At 38.8% G+C, this 27,278-nt stretch overlaps 2 protein-coding genes across 5 annotated transcripts; both read right to left on the reverse strand.

Annotated features, from left to right (window-relative positions):
• Positions 1–254: 254 nt before the first annotated feature.
• CLEC12A (C-type lectin domain family 12 member A) lies at positions 255–18,706 on the reverse strand. 3 transcript variants are annotated; one of them, XM_036865273.1, is made up of 7 exons: positions 18,407–18,706; positions 13,103–13,222; positions 8,450–8,548; positions 7,984–8,172; positions 6,980–7,131; positions 5,556–5,662; positions 255–536 (listed from the first exon to the last, which is right to left on the reverse strand). In XM_036865273.1, exons 2-7 carry the CDS (start codon positions 13,191–13,193, stop codon positions 368–370), a joined length of 807 nt encoding a protein of 268 aa, XP_036721168.1. In that variant the 5' UTR covers positions 13,194–13,222; positions 18,407–18,706; the 3' UTR covers positions 255–367. The 3 variants fall into 3 exon arrangements, with proteins under 3 accessions (XP_036721168.1, XP_036721169.1, XP_036721170.1); XM_036865274.1 differs by lacking the exon at positions 18,407–18,706 and adding an exon at positions 18,234–18,274; XM_036865275.1 differs by lacking the exon at positions 18,407–18,706 and adding an exon at positions 17,937–17,963.
• Positions 18,707–19,967: 1,261 nt separating this feature from the next.
• CLEC12B (C-type lectin domain family 12 member B) lies at positions 19,968–26,753 on the reverse strand. Of its 2 annotated transcripts, none has more exons than XM_036865276.1 (6): positions 26,407–26,753; positions 24,529–24,627; positions 22,779–22,997; positions 22,106–22,260; positions 21,787–21,902; positions 19,968–20,270 (listed from the first exon to the last, which is right to left on the reverse strand). In XM_036865276.1, the coding sequence occupies exons 1-6, from the start codon at positions 26,495–26,497 to the stop codon at positions 20,120–20,122; spliced, it is 831 nt and encodes a 276-aa protein (XP_036721171.1). In that variant the 5' UTR covers positions 26,498–26,753; the 3' UTR covers positions 19,968–20,119. The 2 variants fall into 2 exon arrangements, with proteins under 2 accessions (XP_036721171.1, XP_036721173.1); XM_036865278.1 differs by having other exon boundaries at positions 20,079–20,183; positions 26,407–26,497.
• Between the last annotated feature and the right edge of the window lie 525 nt (positions 26,754–27,278).

A 27,278-nucleotide genomic window follows, 5' to 3' on the forward strand; every position in this document is an offset into this window, starting at 1 on the left:
ATTTCTATATATTCCAATATTTAGTTTTCTTTGATTTTCTGTAAAGTTGATATTTACCATGTTTCTGGAGAAGCAGGAAAAATTAGCTTCAGTTTCTGTATTCTCACCCAAAACACTGTTTATGCGCAACGGTATCTGGCTTGTATCTGGATGATAAAGTATAACTTTAGGTATGACTTTAGGTTCTATTCACTTAGCAAACGAGGAGAAAGAAGAAAGTTTGAAAATTTAAATTGTTAGGAGAGAGGCAGAAATGTAGTCTCAGTGCATCTTTATTCCATTTGTGTGATCCGCAAGATGTATGCTCCCTAAAGTTGCCTTTAATTGCAGGATAATAGCTGGGGCAAAATAATTGCACTAACTACATTCATGCTTCTGGTACTTCACTCATTAGTATACTCTCAATCTTCACTGGATTGGCCAGCTTCTCACATATAATACGTTTAGTCTCGGTGCACCTAGTATGATAAACATATGTGTTTTCTGTGTATCCACAATACATCCAATCATCTAAGTCATTTGTATTTCTTGTAAACCTGAAAGAGAAAATAAAGAATTACACTTGGCAAGTCAAACATTTGAAACACATTCACAGAAAAAAAATTACTTTCCCAACATATCATTGCTCCTAGGGTCTGCGTTGTCTAAAATAAAGTTTAATCATTATTTAGAATGTCAAGTGTCCAAATTACTCATTTTTATTGACAAATATGCAGTGTCACACACTGCCTGATTTCTCTCTGCCTTTTCTGCTTTCTCACATCTGGAATATTTGTTGTCCTTTATTTCCAGACACCTCCCTTTCCCAATACCTAATATGATTTGGAGTAATGTAATTCTATTAGATTCTCTAGGAAAATTGGACCAGTAGTGTATCTTTGAGACTGTCCTCCTCAAATCATAATCACCAAAACCAGGAATTAACCTCATCTGTGATACCTTAAGCTCAATATCATCTCCAGGTGACATTTCCCTCCCTCCAGCCATTTTTCAGAGATTTTACTATGAAGTTCTGAATAATTACCAGCCCCTAATACAGGATTACTGATGAGGGACTGTGCATTAGAGACAAACTTGTAAACTGAGTATATTATCTTTGGGAAAAAATGTAACATCAATATTGGGTCAATAAATAATGATCAATCAATAAATAAGTTCCTCAGTTACATTTTCAAAAGTGAAATTTCCCATTTGAAGTGGCATAATACAGATGTTATTGATCACATCCCAATTCCAGAAACAAACCCAAAAATAACATCGAGGATAAAAAACAAAAGGGAATTACATATATTATATATGAAAATATATACATAATAATGTATTCACCTATACTAGAATATAATTTTTATTTCTGTATTATTTCTTGATGATTTGAAATATTTACTGTGTTTTCCATCCCATTATAGATTACCTTCCCATTAGCAATAGTTACAAATAAACACGTGGAAATCCTGCTTTTTGAAATGAGTCCATCTATACTGTTCCCTGATGCTCACATTACCTTTACCTCTAGTACTTCACTCCAAATGAGGTCTTCAGAATATATAACCTTCTCTCCTCCGTTTGTGCATATCCTATCCCCCATTCTGTGCTGTCATTGCAGACTGCCAAAGATAGAGCTGCCTTGTCTTTCTGACCCCTATTCCTACACATACTATTTCTATCTGATGGAAAAAGCAAACAAGACAAAACAAAACAACAACAACAAAAACAATCAAAGCTTCTATTTGCCACTTTGCCCAACGTGGTGAGTATGGAGGAACCTCAGGGTTTAGATTCAGGCAGCACCTCAACAGTTATCCTGAGCTCACCCCTGCTTGATGTGTCCTCAACCAGCAAATACGTATAAATTTGTGAGATTGGGACAGCATCCAGCAGCTTGAGGCTCTGGTTTCTTTCTTCAGTGTAATCCTGTCTGCTTCCCAAATTTAAGGAATTATAAAACACAAATGGATAAGCCTAACACCCCCCCTTATAAACAGAACAAATGCAACATATGAATCCATTTATATTTATAACCACATGTCTTAACCACAACAAAATATTTTATATATCCCATATATGCAATATATCATGCCCATGTTCATTTTATTCTCTTTACCAGAAATGTTCTTCTAGTCAATCTCTAAATTTTTTATTCAAAAAATGTCCATTTCAGGGCTTCCCTGGTGGCTCAGTGGTTAAGAATCCGCCTGCCAATGCAGGGGACACGGGTTCGAGCCCTGGTCCGGGAAGATCCCAAGTGCCGCGGAGCAACTAAGCCCGTGCGCCACAACTACTGAGCCTGCATTCCAGAGCCCACGAGCCGCAACGACTGTAGCCCGCGTGCCTAGAGCCCGTGCTCGGCAACAAGAGGAGCCACCGCAATGAGAAGCCCTTGCACCGCAACGAAGAGTCCCTGCTCGCCGCAGCTAGAGAAAGCCCGCGCACAGCAACAAAGACCCAGTGCAGCCAAAAATAAATAAATAAATAAATTTATTTTTTTAAAAAATGTCCATTTCAACTGTCAGTTATAACACAAATTTCAAAGCTAAAATTTATTTTTTGTTATTCCGTGTATCCTTACTGAAGCATTTATCACATTTTATTCTTTTCGTCTGTAAAATTGTTTAATTAGCCTGTGCATACAATTAATGGTTAAGTAACTAAGGGAAGAATCAGTCTTTCATTCCTCTTTGAATCCCAGCACTTAGCACAATTTTAAGTACATATTCGAGCCTAGTGAATTTTGTTGGTTTCTGTAATTTTCTTAGATAAACGTATTACTCACAGAAATTCTCCCTTATTTGGCTTATAAGTTCCTTACTCACTTGTCAAGATAATGGGAAGACATTCGCAGAAACTTTTTCGTTATTAAACACAGTACAGAAGCCTGATGGAAAAGAGTTCTTTAAAGATGCAATTTCAATAGAAGCTAGTTTTCACTGTAATCTACACTGCTACTGTAGTGTAGGGAATTCGCCTTTACTGAAACCAGCTATAAAACTTTAACAACCGTATTACCAATGATAATAGTATTTTGAACTGAAGATATGATGAGGAAACAAACTTATGTATAGTCAATCTTTTAATTAAGCTTTGACTGTTTGGGGAAGGGAAAGCACCTCTTAATGAGGTGACTGTAAAACACTTAGGGTCTTGTCTCTTAAAATGGCTTTAAATCTTGACCTTAGGAGTGATTTCAAGTCCTATACTGTAGTGCAGATAAGTGGCTCAGTTGATCACAACTATATTTTAACAACTTTGTTCCCCTAGTGTGGTAAATTGACTGAGAGGTGACCATTTGTAAAACATTTGAAAACATGTTTTCATCGTTCCACTTTCAAAAGTATTGCTTTTGTTAAACCCAATATTTAGCTTTTCTTGTGATACATTTTGTTAGCCTGTGTAAAAGGATTAAATTTCAATAGGGTTGTAAAAACTCTATTTTTATGTGAATTTAAGTGCAGCCACATACTGTTTTTTAAAGCATATGTTTTACCACTAATTTCCCAAAGTTACAATAAAATCCTAAAAGTAAAAATCTACTAGAATTTACTGTAAGGCAGACTGTTAAATGGTAGAAAATTATTTCACAGGTTAGGCACTGAAATTTTGAGGTATATTAGGTGTATAAGGCACTTCACTTGGATGCCTTTTCATTTGTAGGCAGCCTCAGGAGCACCAAAATACGTTGGAATTCCAGTACTAAGAAATATTTATGTTTGTAATATTGAAAGGCAGTGTTCGTTACTTGGAAAGTTGCGGCCAAAGTAATCAACTCTGTAGGCTCCAAGCTGTTGGGGATGCTGGTACTCATTAATGTTTTTTACTGAATGGTTGGAATCACATGATGCACCACACCAATTAATCTTTAAGTAACGTTATTTTATAGAACTGTTTAAATGGTGTGCTTTAGATGAGGTGTGTTCCTCTCTGCGCATTGTCTTAAACTAAACATTTAGGGCTGAACAGGCTTTATGTAATTCCTCATTTCATGGTAGAATTTGATCCCGTGAGTTAATTTGATCCCGTGGGTTAATTTGATCCCCACTTAAGTGGGTTCTTGTTTATTGGGTTTTAAACTATAATTTGCATGCCATGGAGGAATTTGAATACTGTCTTAATGAAGGACATGCTTGTAATCACATACTTGCGTTGCTCAGGTTTCATCACCGTGTGATAAGGTTTTTTCCTCTAACTTGACATTTAAAAACTATTAGTGATTTCCTGTTTCTTTTATTAGTTAAGCAGTCTAAAACTTGGAACGTTTTAGCATGGAGTCAACAGTGAAGACTACCAGATGATTTTGTATTGGAGAAAAGAAAAGTAACCTAAATTGTGAATTTCAGTGCTTTATAAGGTGCCTTCAGAGTCAGCTTTTGCATTATAGGGGCTGTTACAGGCCAGCTGAGATGACCACTTACAGTTTGTACAGAACTCATATGTATAAATCAACATTCTTAGGATATTACTATATATCCTTTGAATAAACCCCTGTGAAGCACTTCCTCCCCCCTAAAATGGTGCATAATGTAAACATGAAATGTGTAGTATGCAGATACCATTTATTAAATAGTTTGTAGTGTATAAATTTAGAACATTTCTTTTCGACAAAGGGTGAATTGATTGCTAATTTACCATTTAATTCTCTCAGGAACAGGCAAAACAACTTCTCATCTTGGATAATCAGATGCAAAGTCATCTACGAACTTAGAGCTGAAGTTAGAAATAATATAAATGGCCCTTTCAAACTTGACCAGCTGAAAATAACTAAAACACTTTTCTTTAAGTGAAAGTATGGGATTTTTCACATCTAGCAATTTTAGAGTTCAGTGTTAACACAATATTTCTAGTGAGAAATTGTTATTAGAAGCATGGGAGTGAAATAGTATGAAATGGTGGTGAGTGCGTCTATCATATTACTGTAGGTACTTGGACTGGTGCAAACTTGATTCCCTTTCACGGCCCTATTTAGGAGCTGTTAAAATCCAGTACCATTTTTTGTTTCATGTAATAGGAAATAGCCGAATTCACTTTAAAGCTTCTCAACTATTTATGAAGAGCTCACTTGTTTTAATTGAAATTCACTAGAATTGAATGTGGCATGAAACCACTTAGCCTGTGTATTGGACAAAAATATTAATATCATGATAAAATTCTACATGTTAAGAGAATTCTTGTAGGCTTTTAAAAAATGATTTCTTTTTGGTTAGGTTTAAGAAATATGTGCAATGCAGGAAGACAGATCAGGTGAACGTGTCGTAGCAGACAATTTTTTAAAACGGTGTTAGACTTGAATTCATCCAGTTATTGTTTGAATGAGGGTGGGTGGGTAGAAGGATAGTGAAATTACTGTATTGTTTCTTTCCTTAAGGAAAAGATGTGAATCCTAGCCTTACTTCAGGGAAGTCTTTGAAGCTGTGATGGACAAAAGTCTAAATTAAATGTATGTATGCTTCATTATATTGCTCTTAAGACTACTGAGATGGCAGTTTAATTCTTAAAAACAATAAAATGAAAGCATAAATACTAAAAAAAAAAAAAAAAAAAATTCAACAAGAATAAAGACTTACCAGTTAGAGGATATAATTGTCTCATCCAAGATCTTGTAACCGTTTTTATATTTTCTGGGAGATAATCCCAGCCAATAGTCATATAACCTCAGGGATTTTATAAATTCCTACAGGAAGCAGAGGTTGTTTGTTAAAATCATTTTCTCCCATTTCTATAAATTACCTCACAATGTAATTTCTTACAAATTACTGTGCTAAGGTGACATCTTTGACATTCTACTACTATTTTCTATGCCATTAAAACAAATTGAGACAAAGTGTCTCTTACTGTAAGATTTCCTTCAACATTTATACCTCAGTTACTGTCTCACATGGAGAAGGATCTACTAATCCATGTGTAACCTTAACTTAGGGTCAGTGAGGGTCACAAACTTCAGGATTCAAATGCTAAGCAGTAAATACTCAGTTCGGGGGCAAAAGAGGTGGTTATTCACAAAAACACAAGTTAAGAGAAACACAAGGAGCAGGAGAAAAATGTAGGAAGGTCAGATGAGAGTGGTTATAGAATAGAATTCAAAACCAGTCCAGAAATTTGTAGCCAAAGTAATAGTTTTTTTCTCATATTCCAGTAATTCGTTGAGCAAATAACTATGAATGGATCATTTGAGAATAATCAGATAAGGAAGAGACTATGGATTGATTTCCGCTCTTCTATAAAGGAGGGCAAGGATTCTTAGAGTAGGGAAGCTGAGACTTCTGGGGAAATATATTTTTGCTTAAAAATAAATATGGGATTACTGTCTGAAAGACCAGAAATGCTAATTAATGAGTAAAATATAGAGATACTATTTAAATATTAGAATAAATAAATAAATATATAAATAAATCTTCCAGAGAACTCACTTTTCCTGGGACCCAGGAGGAACTCAGTGCAATATATCTGCTTGGCACTTGCCTTTGCTACCCCATCTTAATTCTACTTTTTTATACATATTTTATCCAAGCTATCTTTTTATTCTAATACATGTTGGCTTTTTCTCTTAGTTTAAAAAATACAAAATGGTGGAAACAAAGAACCTCCTCCTGTGTAGATCTTATGGAATTGGTAACAGTCAGGAATAATTACAGATCTTCTGTTTTTAGATAAATGCTCAGAAATAGTGCTCTAAGAGTTGATCCTAAAGTTCCAGTTTGGAAATGTTCGCAGACCTAAAGATTCTGGGTGCCCCATATCTACCCATCTGCCCTTCAGCCTCTGAGATTTCTCTGCTGCTAAGGTCCTAAGCTAAGGTTTCATATGACTAACCTTGGCTTGATACCCTGAGATAAGTGTACTAAGTTTTATTCACCTCATACCCCAACTAAAATAAGCCAGACTCATGTCTGGACTAATACAAATCTTCCCCAACATGCCTCACTCCTCTCTGTTCTATGATGGGGAAAGTGACTTCCTTCCTCACAGGAAGAGATCCGTGAGATCTTACCAACATGCTTTTGTTTGTAATCTTCAACAGACTGGCATTGTGGTCAGAACATATCTTGTCACTCTTTTGCCACGTTTCGTAATGCATAAATTGTATATAACACCTGTCCTCGTGCCACATCCATTTCTTTGGACAAGGTTTACATTTGTGCTCTGGAAGAAGAGCATACTTTCATTTGGTTTGTGGGGTTAATCTTCATAATTCTTATTATTTCCATTGTTCTCTATGTTAAATTAACCACATTTACTTGTCTTTCTTCTTACATCAAAGGTGAAGAAAATAAATCCTGTGTTCCAGGCTTCTGTATACCACCACAATGTGTCCAAAACATAATTAGACCATATTTGAAGTTAAACACTCAGATTCCAGTGTATTTTCCTACCTCAGGAGCCCTGAATAGCAATTAATTAATCTCCTTCTTTCCCTTTGTCATTTTGCGTATTTCTACATGGCAATAAAAGGTAATAACAAGAAACATTGCCTCTTCCAACTAGAGCATTTCCAGCTCTCTGACTTGCTGAATATTCGGAAGACTTCTCAAGAGGACAAAGAACATGTTTTAGTTATAATAACTATAGAAACTTAGAGATATTAAAAGACCAATTCCTCCCAATTCCAAAGGTAAGACTTGACTTCTTTTCTTAACGTTAACTCATCAAACACTGACTGAAATTTAGGAACGAGGTCATCTGTAAAGAGATGACCTATCTTCCATCGCTGTCCTTTTTAAAGGATTAGAGAAGGATTAGAGAAACTGTAGACTGTCTAATGTTTTTGTAAGTAACTATCATCTTCTGATAATTTGGGGGCCTATAGTTATTATTCTGTTTTTCTTCTAACTGCACAGAAATATCAGTGAGTCTTCTGTCAGCTACATTTAATTCTTTCCTCCAAATAATGGTTTCCTAGGGAAAAGCTGCTAGCTGTTGATGAAATGGTTCTCAAGTGACTCCTAGGTTTAGTTCATTGTCTAGTAAATAACTCAGAGAGAAATATAGGATTACCTGGGATTTTTGTATATAACTCATGACATAATTTGGTGGCTGTTTCTTGAAGTGTGATAGAGAGATTCCTGATCTTCTCGGAGCTATTCATGTTATGCATTAGTTGTAGAGAAACATTTCTCTGAAGTTCTTCTTTGAAATTTTGTAGTTTATTCAACTTTTCCATGTGTATCTTCGAAGTTATGTAAACTCCAGATTAAAAAAAAAGAGATGATATAAAATTGTAATCCCTCAGTACAACCATCACCTCCTTTTTGCTGAATTGTATTAAGAATATTAAAGGTCTAGGGAAGCAATTATTTCATGAGAGTGAGAGAAAGAGACTAAGTACCGTGTTGTAAGTACCTAGTTATAAGTCCCTTTGTGGGCATATCACCTATAATCATTCCAAAGCCTCAATTCAAAGAGTAAAACTCGTGCAATTCTAGGTGTTTTCCCTGTCAATAAAAACACAGGTAATACATACATAGGCTTCCTAAGACTCCCAGTCCAATCAGCAGCAGAAGGCATAGAAGAGTCAGAGCCCAGGCTCTTTGACGCCATACGTGGGACGCAGCAGGTGGTACTGTTGGAAGCAAAATTAGCAAAGACACCTGGAATGGTACACATCTTAATTTGATTCATGCATTCATTTATTTTGCCTTTATTTCTTTCCTCCCATGTCCCTGGTGAAGGAATGCATTTTGCTAGAAACTCAAGGATATTTTAAAATAACTTTTAAGAGAATAACTCAAGAAGAAGTCAAAAACATTTTGTTAATTGTTTCGCATGCAAACTGATTCTCAAAGGAGAGGCTGTTAATTCATAGGCTGATTCAAGAAACAGGCAAAAATTGGGTTGAAAAAGAAGTGAGAAGACCAATCAATCTGGAAATAACGTATCTTGTCTGTACAAAATTGGGGAAACTGAGTAGCAGGCAGCTAACAGAAAGGTCGATTTGAGTATTCCTTCCTTGAGTCGACAATTGTGGGGTGTCAGAGAAAATAATTTCATTTATTTATGTTTGTCCCCAGGAAATCCTGAGAGTTCGGCTGTGGAACATAAATGATCAGCTGTCTCTGTATTGCATAATTTCCTCAGAATTTTTTCATGCTTTTAGCAACAAACTTTTGTCGAATGTTTCTTTTTTGCTGAACAGTGAGGCTCCAAACAGATCATTTCCCTACTAAAAATCCTCCAGTTTATAATATAAACTTTATATTATAAATTAATTATTATTAAGTTACTATGTGATTTAAATTATCATCATTTGTATACATGGATGCTAGATATTTCAAGAAAATACAATTCAGGGTTAACATTACCTCACAATACTTCTGATCTATGTCCTACATATCACAGTTGGTGATACAGTGGTACTGTGAAATATAGAAAGAATTGAAAATAAAATGTGAAACAACTTTTTTAGACCTTGAACAATAGTTAATGGCAAAAGAATTACATAGTCAAGATCATATCTAAGGTTAGAATCATGACTTCAAGTGCTATCATTCTTACGAACTTTTTCTAATGTATTTATGTATACAATTAATCAAAAATTATCTATTGAATACCATCTGAACACTGGACACTAGTCTGGGTGCTAACAATACAGAAGTGAGCAAGACATGCCAGTTCCTGCTTTCATAGGAGATTAATTTTAATTGTGAGAGAAAATAAATGGATAGATAGGTGATAGATACATGATAGATAGATAGATAGATGATAGATAGAGATATATCTCAAATTGTTATATGGTATGCACAGATTTGAAACTGAGTTATATTATAGAGAGCAGGTAGTTCAGATCCTATGGCCACTGAGAATCAGCATGAAAAATCAGTGCAAAGAAATTACAGACAGCAAGAACACCTAGTTCAAAGACTCTAATTTTGGGGAAAGCTTTATCTATTTGAAAAACAGAAAAGATTCAGAGTGGCTAAAGAATTGTGGCCAAGGTGAGAAATGATGTTAGAAGTGGTCAAAGAAAAAGTCAGGAGACAGATTTACAGGCTTTGTTAGCCAGAGTAAGGGCATTGGAGTTATTTGGAAAACCACTGGAGGGGTGCAATCAGGAAGAGAAAATAATTAAGTTTTTTTTTTTAATAGAAAGATCACTGTCACTGAATATAGAGAATGAATTGTAGGGCTACAGTATTGGAAGCAGGAAGAATAGCAAGAAACATTTCAGTATGCTACGCACGAGAGAATGGTAGCTTGATTTTACTAGTATTAGAAAATGATGATGCATGGATAGATTAACAATACATCTTATAGTTAGAATCTATAGTTCAAATTTATGAAATGTTTATGAGAGCTCCAACTTGATAAAGTTGGTAGATAATAAGATGTATACATTTATAGGCAGTACAGCATTATGATAAATAGCACAGCACATTCTCAGATTAGTGTGCCTGGGCTTGAATCCTGGTTCTTCTGTGTATCACCCGTGGGACCTTGGACAAGGTATTTAACCTCTCTGTGTCTTAGTTTCTACATTGGTTAAAAAAAGAGAGCCACAGAGTTTCAGAGATTAAGTGATTTAATATTTGTAACACAATTAGAACAGTGCTAGCATATGGCAAACAATTAGTGATTGTATTTAAATATGTATTTATATTTGTAATTAATGAGATGAGGATGATTGGAGAGAAGAAGTAGTTTTAGAGAAAAAATAAATATTTCTATTTTTGGTCTTTTAAATTTGAAATGAAATTAGAACCCCATGTTCAGTGACATAAGAAAAGGGGACCCAGAACCGAGCCCTGAAGTAATCTGTAGGGAATCTGATACAAGGGGAAAAGTTGAAAGAGAAGATTGAGAGGGCGCAGCCACTGTGGTAGCAGAAACCATGAGGACGTGGCCGTGAAAGTGGGCAAAGACAAGTATTCAAATAAAAGGGACTGTTCAGCTTTGCAAATGCTGCAGGAAATTCAAGTAGTACAAGATCAAAGATGTGACTGTCAGGGTGAATCAGGGAGGAGGTCATCTGTGACCTAGACAAGAATCGTCTCCATGAGACAATGAGAGCAGAAGCCCAGGAGAGTCAGATGAGAAGAGAACAAGAGATGGAGAACTGGGAGTTTGTGACCAAAGACAATACACTCGAAAAGTTGGGTTGTGAAAGGAAACAAAGAAATGGAAGAATAAATGGAGAGTTTTAAGTGGCCAAGTAGGGACTGTGTTTTGTTAAAACAGGAGTAGCAGAGTATGTTGGTGCACCAAGGAGGGGTAATTAACTAGAGGAAGGAGAGAGAATAGCAGAGGAGAGAAAGGAGAAAATTATGGAAGAAATGTCTTTGAGAAGGACACCTGGATTGAAATTTAGAGCCAAATGAGGAGGTCTGCCTTTTGATAAGAGTAAAGAAGTACATTGTAAATATTATCTAGAAGTAAGGCAGAGAGTATGAGTGAGGATATGGCAGGATGGAAATTCTGGTAATAGAGAGAAAAGGGGTGGTGTGAAGTAGGAGCAAAGCTCATCAAGTGAGAGTAAGCTGGGCTCGAAACTTAGTGTGTTTTTACCCGCAGTGTTCAGCTGCTCAGGTGGGGCACAGACTGGGTGGATACTTAAATTTAATAAGAATTGGAATTTTTCAAGGAAAAAACAGAGGAGGGGGTGTATAAGAGAGTAAGAGAGTAAGGGTAGATGTTAAATAATATAAAACTTATATTACGTAATATAGACTTTAAGCTGAATAATGAGAAGATTAGACAAAATTGAGAAAGTCAACAAGACATACGAGACATGGATTCGAGATTTCTGCAGAGACAAGGAATTTCTGAAGTGCAAATTTAGAATAAGGATGATTAATAGGACAGGAAATGAGAAAGGATGTGATGGTATATGTAAAGAGCAATCATGGTATATTAAGTTCATGGTATGTTCCTCTCACACCATAAAAAAGGAGAAATACAAATGGAAATTCAGACAGGAAGTATTATAAAATCAGTAACTTCCCACCCTTTTTTAAAAAGTCTGTATTAAAGGAAAAGGCCGCAGAATTAAGCTGATATCCTTTCTCAGGATTTACAATGCTGATGATAAATGGCTCCAAGGTTTAACAATGAAAATTCTGTTCACAGTAAAGTTAGAACTTTAAAGAATGTTACATGTTGTATGGGGGAAAAAAACACTTAAAGAATGCATGAGAATTTTTCTGTTAGTCCCCTTCTCCTAATTTCACTGTTTCCACCACGTTTTTTGTTCTCCATATGTACTGTTTAATTTATACACACTGATTTTAAGTATGGATATACTGGGGCAGATTTCATCCAAAAGGCCAGAAGCCAAGAGGCAGAAGCTACTTACAATAAGAGAAATATGGGATTCTGAGTAGGATGGAAATAAGGGTATACTTTATTGAAGTAAAAACTGAAAGGAAACACAAGTAGTCCATTTATCGTAATTAAATTTGAATAAAAAAATACAAAACTTCCAGGCACAAGGTGGATTTGAATGTTGTATCTTCTAATATTTCTTTATCTCTTTTCTTTCTTTAGTCCTTGATGTGTCTTTTCATTTAACTGAACCTCTTCTATGTTTTAGAAAGTTGGGAAAAGATCTCCAAAGAAGTAGGAAAGTTTTTAGAGTAATATAGGCCCAATTCGGTAAAAAAATCAAATAAAATCCTCTAAAGGTCCTCTCTGTCTGTCTGTCTCTCTCTTTGTCTCTCTGTCTCTATTTCTTTTTTAGACATACATACACACGCACGCACACGCACGCACACACACACACATGCACACACACACACACTAGCATTTTCTTATAAAAAAGAACATACAAAGCCATGACTTCCCTGGACAACACGTCTTCATTGTCCATGGCTTCCTTTCATGGGGGAAAAATGTTTCACAATCCAGTCATACGAAAATACTATCCTGTCCTAATTATCTTGATCGTGATATGAAAACAAAACAGAAAATTTGTAAAAGATTGAGTGTTCAATGCACTGATCATTGCCTTAAAAAAAATTTATAGTCATTTTGTATGGACATTTTTGGTAAAAATAAGAAGATTAATTAAAAATTCAAATGGAGAGTTCATTGCCAATTCACTAACACCCAAGGGGCAGGGCATCTGCTCTTATACTTCTGCCACTTTCTGCACTCTGACCACATCCATAGCTTAAAATCTTACCTTTTATCCCAAATTTGTCAAACTCCTGGATTTTTCCTGTCTTACTGGAGTCCTGGAATTTTAGATCTGCATAAGTGACTTCTTCAGACATTGATGGCTATGCAAAGAAAGCCCGACAAACTGCAAAAAAAAAAGAAAGAAAAGAAGAGGGTGAACTAAAAGAGTTGGATGATAAACAGGAGTTGTGTTTTCAACTTCTGTTTATAAACCAAAGCTTAAACCTATAACCTTAAACTTCTGGTTTTAATGCACAGTACCAATCACCCACACTCCCGGAAACGAGCTGCCATACATGGCCTCAGAGAAGAACAGAGAGCATCTTTCTTCCTCTTATCCCTTCCTTTTCTCATTTCTCTATATCTACTGACCACAGAAAGTAGTTTCTAAATTTGTGTTTGGATATTGTTAGTGTTGTGCGAAGGGGCACAAATCACCAGTGCCACATGGTGCAGATATAACATAGAGTTTCTTGGAAAAAAGTCTTAAGGAGAAAAATAACAGAAAGCTCACAGCCCTCAAGCACTCACTAGTCTACAGCCATGGCCTGTATGTGTCGTAGCAAAGGTCCTGATAGAGGGATTTGCATCAGCCAGGAGATCACACATGCACAGAGAGAGGGAGAGCGTAAGCCCCACCCGATCACCCTGTTACACAGGTACAGGATAGACTAAAAGGACCGAGGGAACGCCTAGTTTCTCTAGTAACAAGAAATATACTAAGGGATCTGGAATAGGGGCTGTGCTAGGGCGTGTGCATACTGACAGCTACGGTCAGTATACCAAAGCCCCAGAAACAGCTTTGCAGGTCAGGAGGTTAGCAGACATTTGGTCCTGGCCAAAACGTCCATAAGACATTTGGTCCACGCCAAAAGGTCCTTGAACTTTGGTCCTATCCAATATGTCAATGAGCATATTTGGTCCACGCCAAATGGTTTTGGACAGGACCAAATATGACCAAGTATCAAGGACCTTTTGGTGCGGATCAAATGTCTTATGGACCGAATGTGTTATGGACATTTTGGATAGGACCAAATGTCCTGTAAGGGGGAATTCTGCCAGCTACTGAGTATATTCTAATTGTGCATTCCAAAAATGAAAAATAACCACAGAAAGGGTTTGGGGACACAGTGGGCCCACTGTGAGATGGACCTAAACTAAAACTCCATTGGTCACCGAACCTCCATAAGCTCTTACTCTGCCTGGTGGGCCACAGTGATATTTTGGGTCTCCTGGAATTAGTATAGGTTCAGAGCATTTCCTGAAAGGTCTGACTCTTTCCTTTTCTGAAATGCACAGTGACCCTAGTAGACTAGCCGATTTAGGACCTGCCAGTCTAGAAGCCCTGGTTTCCGGAGTGGGAACAATTTCCCCAGGCAGCACAGAGAGAATCTCGTTCACGTGTACGCTATGGCTACTACTCTGCACTTCTTATGCCAGGAGCCCAGCAGGAAAGAAAATGAGTCACAGTCCTGACGGGGCTAATTAAACCTGATTATCAGGAGAATGTAGGGCTGCTGCATAAGAGGGAAAGTGAAGCACGTGTTTGGCCCCAAGCTGACCCACTAGGATATCTCTTGATAGTCCCCTGTGAAATTTTGACAGCTAATAGGTAAGAAATGGTATTTTGTAGCCAGGGGCTTAGAGCCCTTAGTGATGAGTACCTTGATCACCCTACCAGGTAAAACATCTAGTCTAGGTGAGGGTGTTGTCAAGGGTGCATGGAACTGGAATGGTGGTGGAGTAGGAAGGTGATGGATATTAGCTACAACTTCAAGACAAACTGTAATGACGGGGAGTGTGGTTTGTCCCACTAATCTTTTGTGAGTTTCACCAGGAAGAGACTGAATAGAATACTGGAGGGGCTGGGCAGGGAACATTTATATACTAACCAAGCAGATCAAACAGTGTGAGAGTAGATTGCAGCAGATGCTTTGGTTTGCTGCCCAGATACTCCTGTCAGGACTGATGTACTCACTTCCCAAGCTACTGGGAATGTTAGCAACTGAATTCTCTCTGCTGAGTCTTTTTCTGGGAATTGCTCTCTGCCAAAGGGAGTCACCCCTCTCAGGGACAGCCTGCATCAAATGACTAGACAAGGTGACAAGTTGGGGGTAATAAAGGTCCAGCCTTCTGGCCTCAAGATGTGCAACTTTGAAGGATCAGCCTAGCTCCAGAGTTCCCCATAGGATTAGCTGAGGCCTCAGTGGCAACTGAGTTGTATGGATGAACTTTTCTCTTTATCCAATGTTGCTTCCCTCACCCTCTAAGCTGTTACTCACAAGGGCATTTACCATTAAAGCTTCTACACAGAAATCCCAGAGTTTTAGAGTCTATTTCCTAAGGAGTCTTACATATTAAAAAAAAACTAAAGTGATTATTTTCTTGATCCACTTTATATTTTTTAAGGGAATAAAAACATTTTGTCACATTATGACTCTGGTTGCTTCCTTTTTACTTAACTTTTATTGTACTCACTCTTACTTATTCATTATCCATCCATTCAACGAATGAGCATGCTCTAATTGCAGAAACTATTATGCCTAAGATTATACAATAAATAGTTTACTTGTGGTTTTTCGTGTGGCATGTAAGGAGGTTGGAAATTATCACTCCCATCCACGTAACAAGTAAAAAACCTAAAAGTAAACAACCCTTCTTAGATGCATCAGAGAACTGAGGTCACAGGGCAAACCACTGTGCCATAAATCGAAGAGACAGACAAGTAGAAACGGAGAATCACAGCTTCCTAGAGCAGAGGCCTAGGAGTAGAAAAATCCACAAGAGCTGGTACCAGAGCAGGAAAACCTAAACTTTAATTGACAAACTTATGATAAGGAGATTAGGGAAGGTTCTGCAAAGATAATGACAGCCCACCCAAACAACATCGATGAATAGAGTAAGTTCTGTCAATCAAAGAGTTTCAAAAACACAATTTCTGGGCTTCCCTGGTGGCGCAGTGGTTGAGAATCTGCCTGCCGATGCAGGGGACACGGGTTCGAGCCCTGGTCTGGGAAGATTCCACATGCCACGGAGCGACTAGGCCCGTGAGCCACAATTACTGAGCCTGCGCATCTGGAGCCTGTGCTCCGCAACAAGAGAGGCCGCAACAGTGAGAGGCCCGCGCACCGCGATGAAGAGTGGCCCCCGCTCGCCGCAACTGGAGAAAGCCCTCGCACAGAAACGAAGACCCAACGCAGCCATAAATAAATAAATAAATAAAATTAAAAAAAAAAACCCACAATTTCTGCATGGGATATATTCTTCAACAAATACAGTACCATTAAAAATATTCCCTCTCCCTTCTGAATTCTTTGTCAGGCAGTTTGGATATCTCCACTTCTTTAGGGTTGGTTACTGATGCTTTATTTTGTTCCTTTGGTGGTGTCATTTTTCCCTGATTCCTTGATCCTTGTAGCCTTGTGTTGATGTCTGCACATACGATGAATTAGTCCTCTCTTCCACACTTTGTAGACTGGCTCTGGCAAGGAAAGCCCTTTACCATTTAGCCCTGCCAGAGATTCTGGGAGGTCCTGGTGCCAGAATCCACAGACATGCAGGCCTGGAACCTGGGTCCAGGGGCAGTTTGGCCTAGTGCCTGGATCAATAGGCACTGGCCTAATTATTGGGTAGACTTGGAGCCTGGTTCTATGGAGGTGGGTCTGCAGCCTCAGTCTATTGGGGTGGTTCTGGAGGATGGGTCAACAGGGGCTGGCCAGGTGCCGGGGTCTGCAGGGACTAATTTGGTGCTAGGGTGGATCTAGAGCCTGAGTCTGTGGCAACAAGCCTAGAGCCCGGGTCCATGGGTTCTGGATTGGAACGGGGCTGGCCCAGCACCAGAGTTCACTGAGGCAGGCCGGGTGCCAGCGTTCATGACAAAGACAGATGTTCATTGCACTCTCTTTACCAGGTGGTGCTGCATTTCATGGGCTTGGGGAGGCATGATGCAAGTAAAGTGAAACTGTCCTTCTTACTCTCATCAGTGTGTCCTTTCTTATTTCTGTGTTCCACCTGTTGCTGTAATCTCTCCCCTGGATTCCACTGCTCTTGTGAAGGTGTTTCATATGTGAATGGTTGTCAAATCAGTGTTTCTGTGAGGGATGAGGACCCTCCTATTCCATCTTACTGATGACTCTTCCTCAATTAATCTCTTAAGGAAAGATTTTTCCTAAAATAGTTTAAGTTCACAGGTCTTGTACTTTAGACACCTGTCATAGATTGACCAGTACCGGCATGAAGCTGGAACTCAATATTGCTTCCTATATTGTTTCTCTTTCTGTCGTTACTTATCTCAAATAACAATAGGTCTCTGTTATGCTTCGCATCTACTAAGTGCCAAATGGCCTTAAAATGAAATACTCATGAGTTCTGAGAACATTTTTTTTAATATGATTGTATAATGAAATTAGCAATTGAATTATAAGCTGTTATCACGATATTCTATAAAACATTCACTGGTGTTCTCTGGTGAGGGATACATTTTCTCAATATTCTGTTTCTTTCTTAGTGGAAAAAGGCCCAGTTTCAGCTGTTGAAGATTGATCGTATGTTCCAAATGCTAACCCTTTCCTTTGGCTGGATCAGAAGAGAATAAGAAAGATAAATGAAGATATTTTGGTAGTTTTTTGGATACTTTAGTCTTTTCACATGTCTGAGGGTTTGTTTTGATAGAGAAGTTCATACTGAATTACACAGTGTATCATCATACTTTTGGAACTTTAAACTTCTTAGAGAGGAGCTTCAAGATGGCAGAGGAGTAAGATGCGGAGATCACCTTCCTCCCCACAAATACATCAGAAATACATCTACACGTGGAACTGCTCCTACAGAACACCTACTGAACGCTGGCAGAAGACCTCAGACCTCCCAAAAGGCAAGAAACTCCCCACGTACCTGGGTAGGGCAAAAGAAAAGAGAAAAAACAGAGACAAAAGAATAGGGACGGGACCCGCACCAGTGGGAGGGAGCCGTGAAGGAGGAAAGGTGTCCACACACTAGGAGCCCCTTCGCGGGCGGAGACTGTGGGTGGCGGAGGGGGGAAGCTTCGGGGCCACGGAGGAGAGCGCAGCCACAGGGGTGCGGAGGGCAAAGCGGAGAGATTCCCGCACGGAGGCTCTACGCCGAGCAGCACTCACCAGCCCGAGAGGCTTGTCTGCTCACCCGCCGGGGCGGGCGGGGCTGGGAGCTGAGGCTCGGGCTTCGGTCGGATCCCAGGGAGAGGACTGGGGTTGGCGGCGTGAACACAGCCTGAAGGGGTTAGCGCACCACAGCTAGCCGGGAGGGAGTCCAGGAAAAAGTCTGGACCTACCAGAGAGGCAAGAGACCATTGTTTCCGGGTGCGCGAGGAGAGGGGATTCAGAGCGCCGCCTAAACGAGCTCCAGAGATGGGCGCGAGCCGCAGCTATCAGCGCGGACCCCAGAGACGGGCATGAGACGCTAAGGCTGCTGCTGCCGCCCCCAAGAAGCCTGTGTGCGAGCACAGGTCACTCTCCACACCGCCCCGCCCGGGAGCCAGTGCAGCCCGCCACGGCCAGGCTCCCGCGATCCGGAGACAACTTCCCCGGGAGAACGCACGGTGCGCCTCGGGCTGGTGCAACGTCACGACGCCTCTGCCGCCGCAGGCTCGCCCCGCCTCCTCCGTGCCCCTCCCTCCCCCGGCCTGAGTGAGCCAGAGCCCCCGAAGCAGCTGCTCTTTTAACCCCGTCCTGTCTGGGCGGGAACAGACGCCCTCAGGCGACCTACACGCAGAGGCGGGTCCAAATCCAAAGCTGAAACCCAGGAGCTGTTCGAACAAAGAAGAGAAATGGAAATCTCTCCCAGCAGCCTCAGGAGCAGCGGATTAAAGCTCCACAGTCAACTTGATGTACCTGCATCTGTTGAATACCTGAATACACAACGAATCATCCCAAATTGAGGAGTGGACTTTGGGAGCAACGATATATATATATATATATATATATATATATATTTTTTTTTTTTTTTTCCCTTTTTCTCTTTTTGTGAGTGTGTATGTGTATGCTTCTGTGTGTGATTTTGTCTGTATAGCTTTGCTTTTACCATTTGTCCTAGGGTTCTGTCTGTCTTTTTTTTTCTGTAGTATAGTTTTTACCATTTGTTATCATTGGTCGATTTGTTTTTTGGTTTTGTTGCTCTCTTCTTTATTTTTTTTATTACTTAAAAAAATTTTTTTAATAATTACTTTTTATTTTTTATTTTAATAACTTTATTTTATTTTATCTTCTTCTTTCTTTCTTTCTTTTTCTTCCTTTTATTCTGAGCCATGTGGATGACAGGCTCTTGGTTCTCCAGCCAGGCATCAGGGCTGTGCCTCTGAGGTGGGAGACCCAAGTTCAGTACATTGGTCCACAAGAGGCCTCCCAGCTCCACGTAATATCAAACGGCGAAAATCTCCCAGAGAACTCCATCTCAACGCCAAGACCCAGCTCCACTCAACGACCAGCAAGCTACAGTGCTGGACACCCTATGCCAAACAACTAGCAAGACAGGAACACAGCCCCATCCATTAGCAGAGAGGCTGCCTAAAATCATAATGAGGCCACAGAAACCCCAAAACACACCACCAGACATGGACCTGCCCACCAGAAAGACAAGATCCAGCCTCATCCACCAGAACACAGGCACTAGTCCCCTCCACCAGGAAGCCTACACAACCCACTGAACCAAGTGCATATGTAACAACAAAGCAAGAAAACTCTTTTATTTGAGAGAGAGAGAGGAAAGTCAGTGAAATGAGTCTGAGATTGAATAAGAGGACCATAGAACAGCTATTCCTGTAGGTTCCCAATGAGTTCAATACTGAATAACAAGAACATCCGATCAGAAGGCATCAGACGATGAGGTGGAGACTGTCTGTGAAGCAGATTTATTCACCTGTTGCCTGATGGTTTAAGTACACAGTCACTATTTAATCTGTTTTGGGCTCGAATAGTGTAGCTCTTTCCTTCCTCACATCAGCTTATTCACAAGTCCGTTACTTCCTGGTGAATTTGAAGGAAGCATATTAATCCAAATCTTCAATCTTCACTAATGCAGCTGTCTTCTCACAAATCCAAGAAATTTCAGCACTGCAGCGGGAAATATAAATATTCCCTCTTTGAAAATAAGCACAGCCTTTGGATCCATTGACCTGGGCATATTCGTTAGTACTAAATCTGAAAAATAATCAATTTTAAATTAACTACAAATGTCATATTTGAAACTGATCACAATTCAGCGTTCTCAGGTCCCCTGACAACCAAATATCATACGTCTGAATGCGGAGAGACTTCTACGGCCACCACCCATCAAAATCCCTAAAGCTGGCATATCTGAGTTTTTTTATTTCAAATTAATCATGATCTCAGATAGAATTATTTAAGAAGGAAACTTAACTTTGGGGTTGAGAATATTTATTCTCTCCATTAACATGGTAGAAACTACCCAATGCAGATTATATTAAAAGTACTAGAATTTCTTTACTCTGGAACTTTCTGAAGAAAAACAGAAAAATAAAATCACATTCTGTGTAAAAATGTATTACGTCTTACTATGCACAAATATAATTTTGTATATGTTTATACATATGGAGGACGTGAAAAGAGAATAAGAGATTAAGAGAGAAAAATGAATGACTTCATAGATGTGTTTCTGCTATCGGCTCCTCGTTCCTCTGCTAAAGAATGGATGATAGGGCTTCCCTGGTGGCGCAGTGGTTGAGAATCTGCCTGTCAATGCAGGGGACACGGGTTCGAGCCCTGGTCTGGGAAGATCCCACATGCCGCGGAGCAACTGGGCCCGTGAGCCACAATTACTGAGCCTGCGCGTCTGGAGCCTGTGCCCCACAACGAGAGGCCACGATAGTGAGAGGCCCGCGCACCGCGATGAAGAGTGGCCCCCGCTTGCCACAACTAGAGAAAGCCCTTGCACAGAAACGAAGACCCAACGCAGCCATAAATAAATAAATAAAATAATAATTAAAAAAAAAAAAAGAATGGATGATAATTCTTAAGTAATGTCATCAGAAAATTATGCTCATCATGTCTAAATCTTCTGTGTTCCCCAGACTGCTTTTATTCAAATGATTCAAATGTTCTGCGTTACACTGCAATACTCTTTCCTTGCTTCAGGGCTGGGCTTACTACTAGATCTTACTCATAGTGTAGGCACTTTTATTTAATCTCTCTACAACAATTTTTTTAATCTATAAAATGGGAATATAACAATGTTTTTATCATAGGGATAATATTTTAAAATACTTTAAACTAGTAAGTATTACTTGTGTCTGTTAAATAAAGAAATAATTTTACTTATTTATTTATTTTAAATAATTGACTTCTTTATTTTATTCTATTTTTTGGCTGCGCAACATGTGGGATCTTAGTTCCCTGACCAGGGATTGAACCCCTGCCCCCTGCAGTGGAAGTGTGGAGTCCTAACCACTAGACTGCCAGGGAAGTCCCAAGAAATAAATTTAAACTAATAGAGTTCAGTGTCCTGCCATGAATTTATCTCATGCATGAAACGAGTTACTCCTCCTTTCCATCTCTATTAGTGAAGCTCTCTTTTCTTTGTAGGTTGTACTCTTTTTTTAATCTAGATTTACAATTCTTACAATTAACATTTATTTTCTTCGTATTTCATTTCTTCGTATCCTTAGCTTTTTTATTTCCCCAATAGTTAGAGACTTACAAGGATGGAGAGGGGCTAGAACCATCCTCCCATAGCCATCTTCTGCCAGATGGGTCCCATGATAATCCCAACCAGAAGAAAGGAAACTTGGGTAATGGCTGTGACTTCAGAAAATCCTGAAAGAGAAAACAGGAAAAATGTTCCGTGAGAGCCACATTCCAGTTTGTAGGAGTAAGAGAGATGGGAACATTCATCAAATTCGTGTATTAATTCTTATTCAAGATGTACTGAATTCCTACCATGTGAGTCAGAAATTCCATTTATTTCCTTTCCAGTATATGGATAATTTCTATAACCAGGGAAGGAGATTCAACCAGACCTTTTCCTCCAGGCTATCTATCTTCACCAGCGTGGAGTTCTTATCCTTGCAGCTTTTTCTACTGTTAGGCCAGGTTTTCTCCTCATTTGTCGCAAAATAATAGCAGCTGTTTTGGTACCATTGCCAGGTCTTAGGACAAGGATTACATTTGTGGTCTGAAAAAGAAATTACACCCAATAGCACAAACTACACAACTTTGGAGCGGCTAGGGACTGGAAAGTAAATCATGTAATTTGACAATAGAGCCTCAGAGCCAGCACCCTGAAAACATACTGCTTTAGGAGCCTCTGAAATGAAGTCACATTATAAGTCAAAATGAAGATAATGCATTGGGACAATGGTGATTGAAATACTCTTTTCAGGGCTCAGTCTTCTGGCTTCAGAATTACCAGCTATACTTTTAACTTCTTATAACAACAGGATCACCTAAAAACAGTTCACAAAATGAGGGGCTGAAGTATCCAGATTGGTATCATTCCAAGGTGCTTCCCAAATTCACCTCTGTGTTTTCAAAAAAAATAAAGGATTTCGTATCTTCCCTTGTCTTCTGTAAATTTAGTGCAGCATCATTAGAAGTCATTGGTAACACACTCTCATATTCCGAGGTGGTGCACGTAATCAGCCTTAGCCAGAGCAACAGATTTGACCTGACTGGTCAGCAGGTCCTGATTACCTGAAGCGTGAATGATTAGCTCTTGGCAGAGTTTGATGGCCATCTGTCTCTGCCTCTTCAATAGACTGGAGATCTGTGACTTGAGAAATTCCTTCTCCATGGGAAAGTTCCTGTAGTTGCGCAGCTGCTGGGATAAGTTATCCTGCTGTTGGTGGATGATTTTCTGAAGTTGACTCAGTTTCTCTGAATCTGAGTTAATTTCATTAGATGTCTGCAAAACTCCAAGAAAGAACAGGGGACAAACTCATATATCCTTCCATTCTTATTATAGCCATAGATAATTCTCTTAACATAGAAATATTGCTTGGATTGTTTAATATTTATTAGTAATTCCTAATAATCCAGGTATCATGGAAGAAACACACCTGATGCCTTTCTATTCCAAATTGTGTAGAGCTTATGCTTATAATTTTACTTATATTTTTAATTATGATTGTACTTGTATTAAAATAATAAATTAATAGTTACATATGTCTGAAAGTTCATCTAAGGTAGTGCCAGTCATTTTGTCATTCATAGTGGTGGATTTTTTTTTTCTTTTTGGAGTTGATTAATGTAATTGTTGTTTTAATAGGAACAGAATCCTTTGGGGCCACGGGTATCTCAAAGCATGGTCTGCATATTATCTGCGTCAGAATCACCTAGGATATTTGTTGTTTGTTTTTTTTTTTTAAAAAAAGTAGATTTTAATGCCACACTAGACCATTTTTGGTCCTGAATTCATAAAATCTGAATTTTTAATAAGCACTTCAACTGATTCACCAGCACAATAAACTTAATAACCATTGCACTAAAAGTACTATAGGGAAAAAAAAATGTTCACCCTTGTATGGTGAACCAATGAATATATATTGTTGCATCTTCATTCATTCATTTAAATATACATATTGTAGATCAACTGCTAATCCTCATAATGATTGGCTACTGAATATCTGTTACTGCTGCTAGAACATCATATTTCTTTCCACAAAAGCAAGCTACATCATTAGCCTCTATTTATAGGTCCAAATAAGTATAACTAAATTCCAATTATCCTTGAGATGAAAAGAAATGAAAGTAGCAAAGGAGGTGTTATTATTCAGCAAATAAACTTCCTTGGTACCAGTTCCCTGAAAGTGAATGCTGTGTCAACTCACCTACTCTGTACCTCATATACTTAACAGCATTCTACAAAATGTGTGTTCTCAGGACATTTTCCCACAAACTTTCTATTTACTGAGTAAGATATTATAAGGCAACTCTTCCTCCTTGTTTGTATCTTTTTTTTTCCTTCATAGCAGTCAAGCTGTAGCTGCTGTTTAGAAGTTTTTTCTACCCTAGAAAGGTCTTGGGTGAGAAGATTAAGCCAGTCTTGAACTAAGTCTTAGAGGTAAATGAAATGTCATGCCCTTCTTTGAATCCACTTCCCTCAACTCCCTGTTTCTCAGCATTGGAATAATAAGTGGATGTGTGTCTAGGCAGACAAGAGCCTCCTTATTCCAATCAATAACTTGAGAAATAAAAGTTGTCTTCATAGTCCAGTCAAGTTTATCAAACAAAAACCATGTATTTTGGGCAAAATCCTCCTAAGAATGAAGTATGTCCCTTGCAGGTTTATCTTGGAGACATGGAGAATGAGAGGGATAGGAGGTGCAGAAAATATTAGAGGATTCGGAATGCTAGCACCTATCATATAATCTAACCTGAATTTATATAGTTTACAGCTATGTTTCCTAACCACCTTTCTTGGGTTTGATGCAAGCACACTTACACATAATCCCCAAGGTCACCAGCCCAATCAGCAGCATCAGACAAAGAGTGAGCAGACCCAGGGCAGCCTGATGCCATATGGGGGATGGAGCTGGATACCCTGAAAAAAGCCAGCAGAGGGATTAGCAAACAGAACTGCCTTGTGATTGTCACACTTTGAGTTGATTATTTCTCCTACTTAGCAAGCTTCCAGATATTAAAATTTCTCTCTTGCTTCTTCAATACCCCTATTTAGAAAATACCTAAAATGATGCACCGTAAGGGCCCCACCATAGTTCTCCTCCATATTTTTTCTTCACCATCCTCTGTTCCTTTAAGAGTCTCCTAATTTTTAGGTTTTTGCTTTACATCACCACACACCTTTCTTCTTCAGGATTACTGAATCCATGTATGAGATGTTGTGGTAACTTGTTCTCTGGTTGATCCTGACAATGGGAGAGACCCCAAGTTTTTGAGATTGCAAACCTCCATAAGGCAGATGTTTTGTGAATTCTGTTTTCATCTATTATGTATTCTAGTTTTCACCTAGTAGATAATGAATTAATACTGAATGAAAGAATGAATGAATAGGCAACCTAATCTGCCAACAGCAGAACAGACCAGAAAGCCAGACGATAGCTCTTCAGTATTTAGCATCTTACATATATATATGTGTATGTGTGTGTATATACATGGTATGTGTACATATATATATGATTTTTATACTTGCCTCACCTTCCTATTCCCTAATTCTGGATCTAGTGGCATCTAGCTCAGTGTCTCAGATAGATTAATACAATCTCCTGATTAATACAATCTCCCTGCCAATGCACCACGTCCACAACTGCCTTTTTCTCAAGGATTAGATTTTTAAAAACAAAACAAAACAAAGATGTATAACCACCTTTACCAGACACACGCAAAGTCTATTCCCATCCTCTTTTTGGATATCATCCCCCCAAACCACATACACACATATACACACGTGCTTAAAATAAAAATCAAACTAAAGAGCCGGAGAACGTTTTAGACGATTCAGGACAACAAACTGTCCTAAACTGTCAACAGATTCTTGAAGGTAAGGGATGTTGTCTGATACATTAAATTGGATTCCTGACCATAGAGACAGATATTTCTTCCAGTTTGATACAAGGGACTGAGTGGAAGAAAAGAACTGAGTCTCAACTCTACCACATAAGAGTTGCATGAACTTGGTTAAATTATTTAATGTCTTTCAGCTCAGTTTTCTCATTAATACACTGGAGAAAGTACTATTATTCCATTTCCTTCATAGTTATGTTTTGATAAAGACATGGTATAATGTATATAAAATACTATACAGATATTAATATTGATTCAACATGACTAATTATACTGGGAATTTCAACCTACCTTTAAAAAGTTTCTAAATACTTATAAGACAGAAACCAGCTCTTATCTCTTTCTGACTCATCCTCCAGTTTTTCTCTTCAGTTATTTATACCTTCAGAAAGAAAAATTCCCTCCACCTTCTCTCTTTTAGAAGGCTCCAAACTGGCTTCTAGAAGGATATGCCCCTTGGCATCTCTCACAAGGTATAAATATCAAGGACTACAGTTATAAAAAGAAATCTCTTAGCTCCCAAACTCAATCTCTGGCATATTTAGTCAAAATGATTCACTATAACACAAGAGCTTCATGACACATAGCGATATCACACGATCTTAAAAGGTCCTGGAAGCCACATATTTCCTCCTCAATGAGGGAAGCCCCACTCTACTAAAAAATTCCCCAACTTTGTCTCCATTTTGGAGATTCCACAGTACACCTGTCTTTAGCATCAGTATCAAAGCCAGTACCTCAAGGCATCTAACACCTGTCCATCCTCCGAGATTACATCTTGCTTTCTCTGAACTCCTACCTCTTTTCCTTAGGTTATTTCTATCCCGATTATTTCTTGCTGCAACAGAATCCTGAAATGTGAGTGTCGCGTAGGTCACTTCTTCAGACATTGTAGAAGAAAGCTCTACTCTAAGGGTAATTAATGTTTCAATATCTTCAGACCAGGAACAGGATGTTCTTTTCAAGGCTGGGAGTTCTTATATCCACACCCAACCGACCCGAGACACATCCCACGTTCCCTCTGTAAAGACAGAATGAAGATCAGTTTTTCTGCAGAGAAAGTAAACTATTGCCCTTAGAAATCAGAATACTATAGATCTCAACTGTTTGCTCCTTCGGCATTGTTTCTTGCTGTGAAGCAAAGAAGGGGTACTTGCAAGCAGAGCAGGGATGATGGTTTCGTGGGGAAATTCCCATAATCCTCAGCGCAGGGGCTGCTCTGAGTGTTTTACTAAAGGCTCGGGTTGTCCTCTTCACATGTGTCAAAGGTCAGCTAATCCTGTATGGAGGCTTTAGATCTGGTTTACACTCAGCCATATCAGATATCAAGGAGATACACATACTAAAACAGCAAGAGCCCTGTAGTTATACATACTGAGACAGGAACAGCTGTATAGTTAAAAACCACCCACGCCTGGTTGCAGATTTTAAAAACCAAATGTGTGTGAGAGACAGACAGATGGTGTTGGCAATGTGCTCGGAGAAGAAATTAATAGCTATTAAAACTGGGCATGAGTGGGAGTTTCCTTCTTACATAGCTACGTTCCTAACAGAATAATGCTCCTTTAGGTAACAAGTAATAACTCAGGACAAGATTTTTAAAACGACCTCCTGCTGTTTTAGAAGAGTGAAAAAAGCAGGCAGATTCTGGAGAGAATGAGGCTGGCACAT

This window comes from Balaenoptera musculus, chromosome 10 (genome assembly GCF_009873245.2).
Source record: "Balaenoptera musculus isolate JJ_BM4_2016_0621 chromosome 10, mBalMus1.pri.v3, whole genome shotgun sequence".
NCBI classification, from domain to species: Eukaryota; Metazoa; Chordata; class Mammalia; order Artiodactyla; family Balaenopteridae; genus Balaenoptera; species Balaenoptera musculus.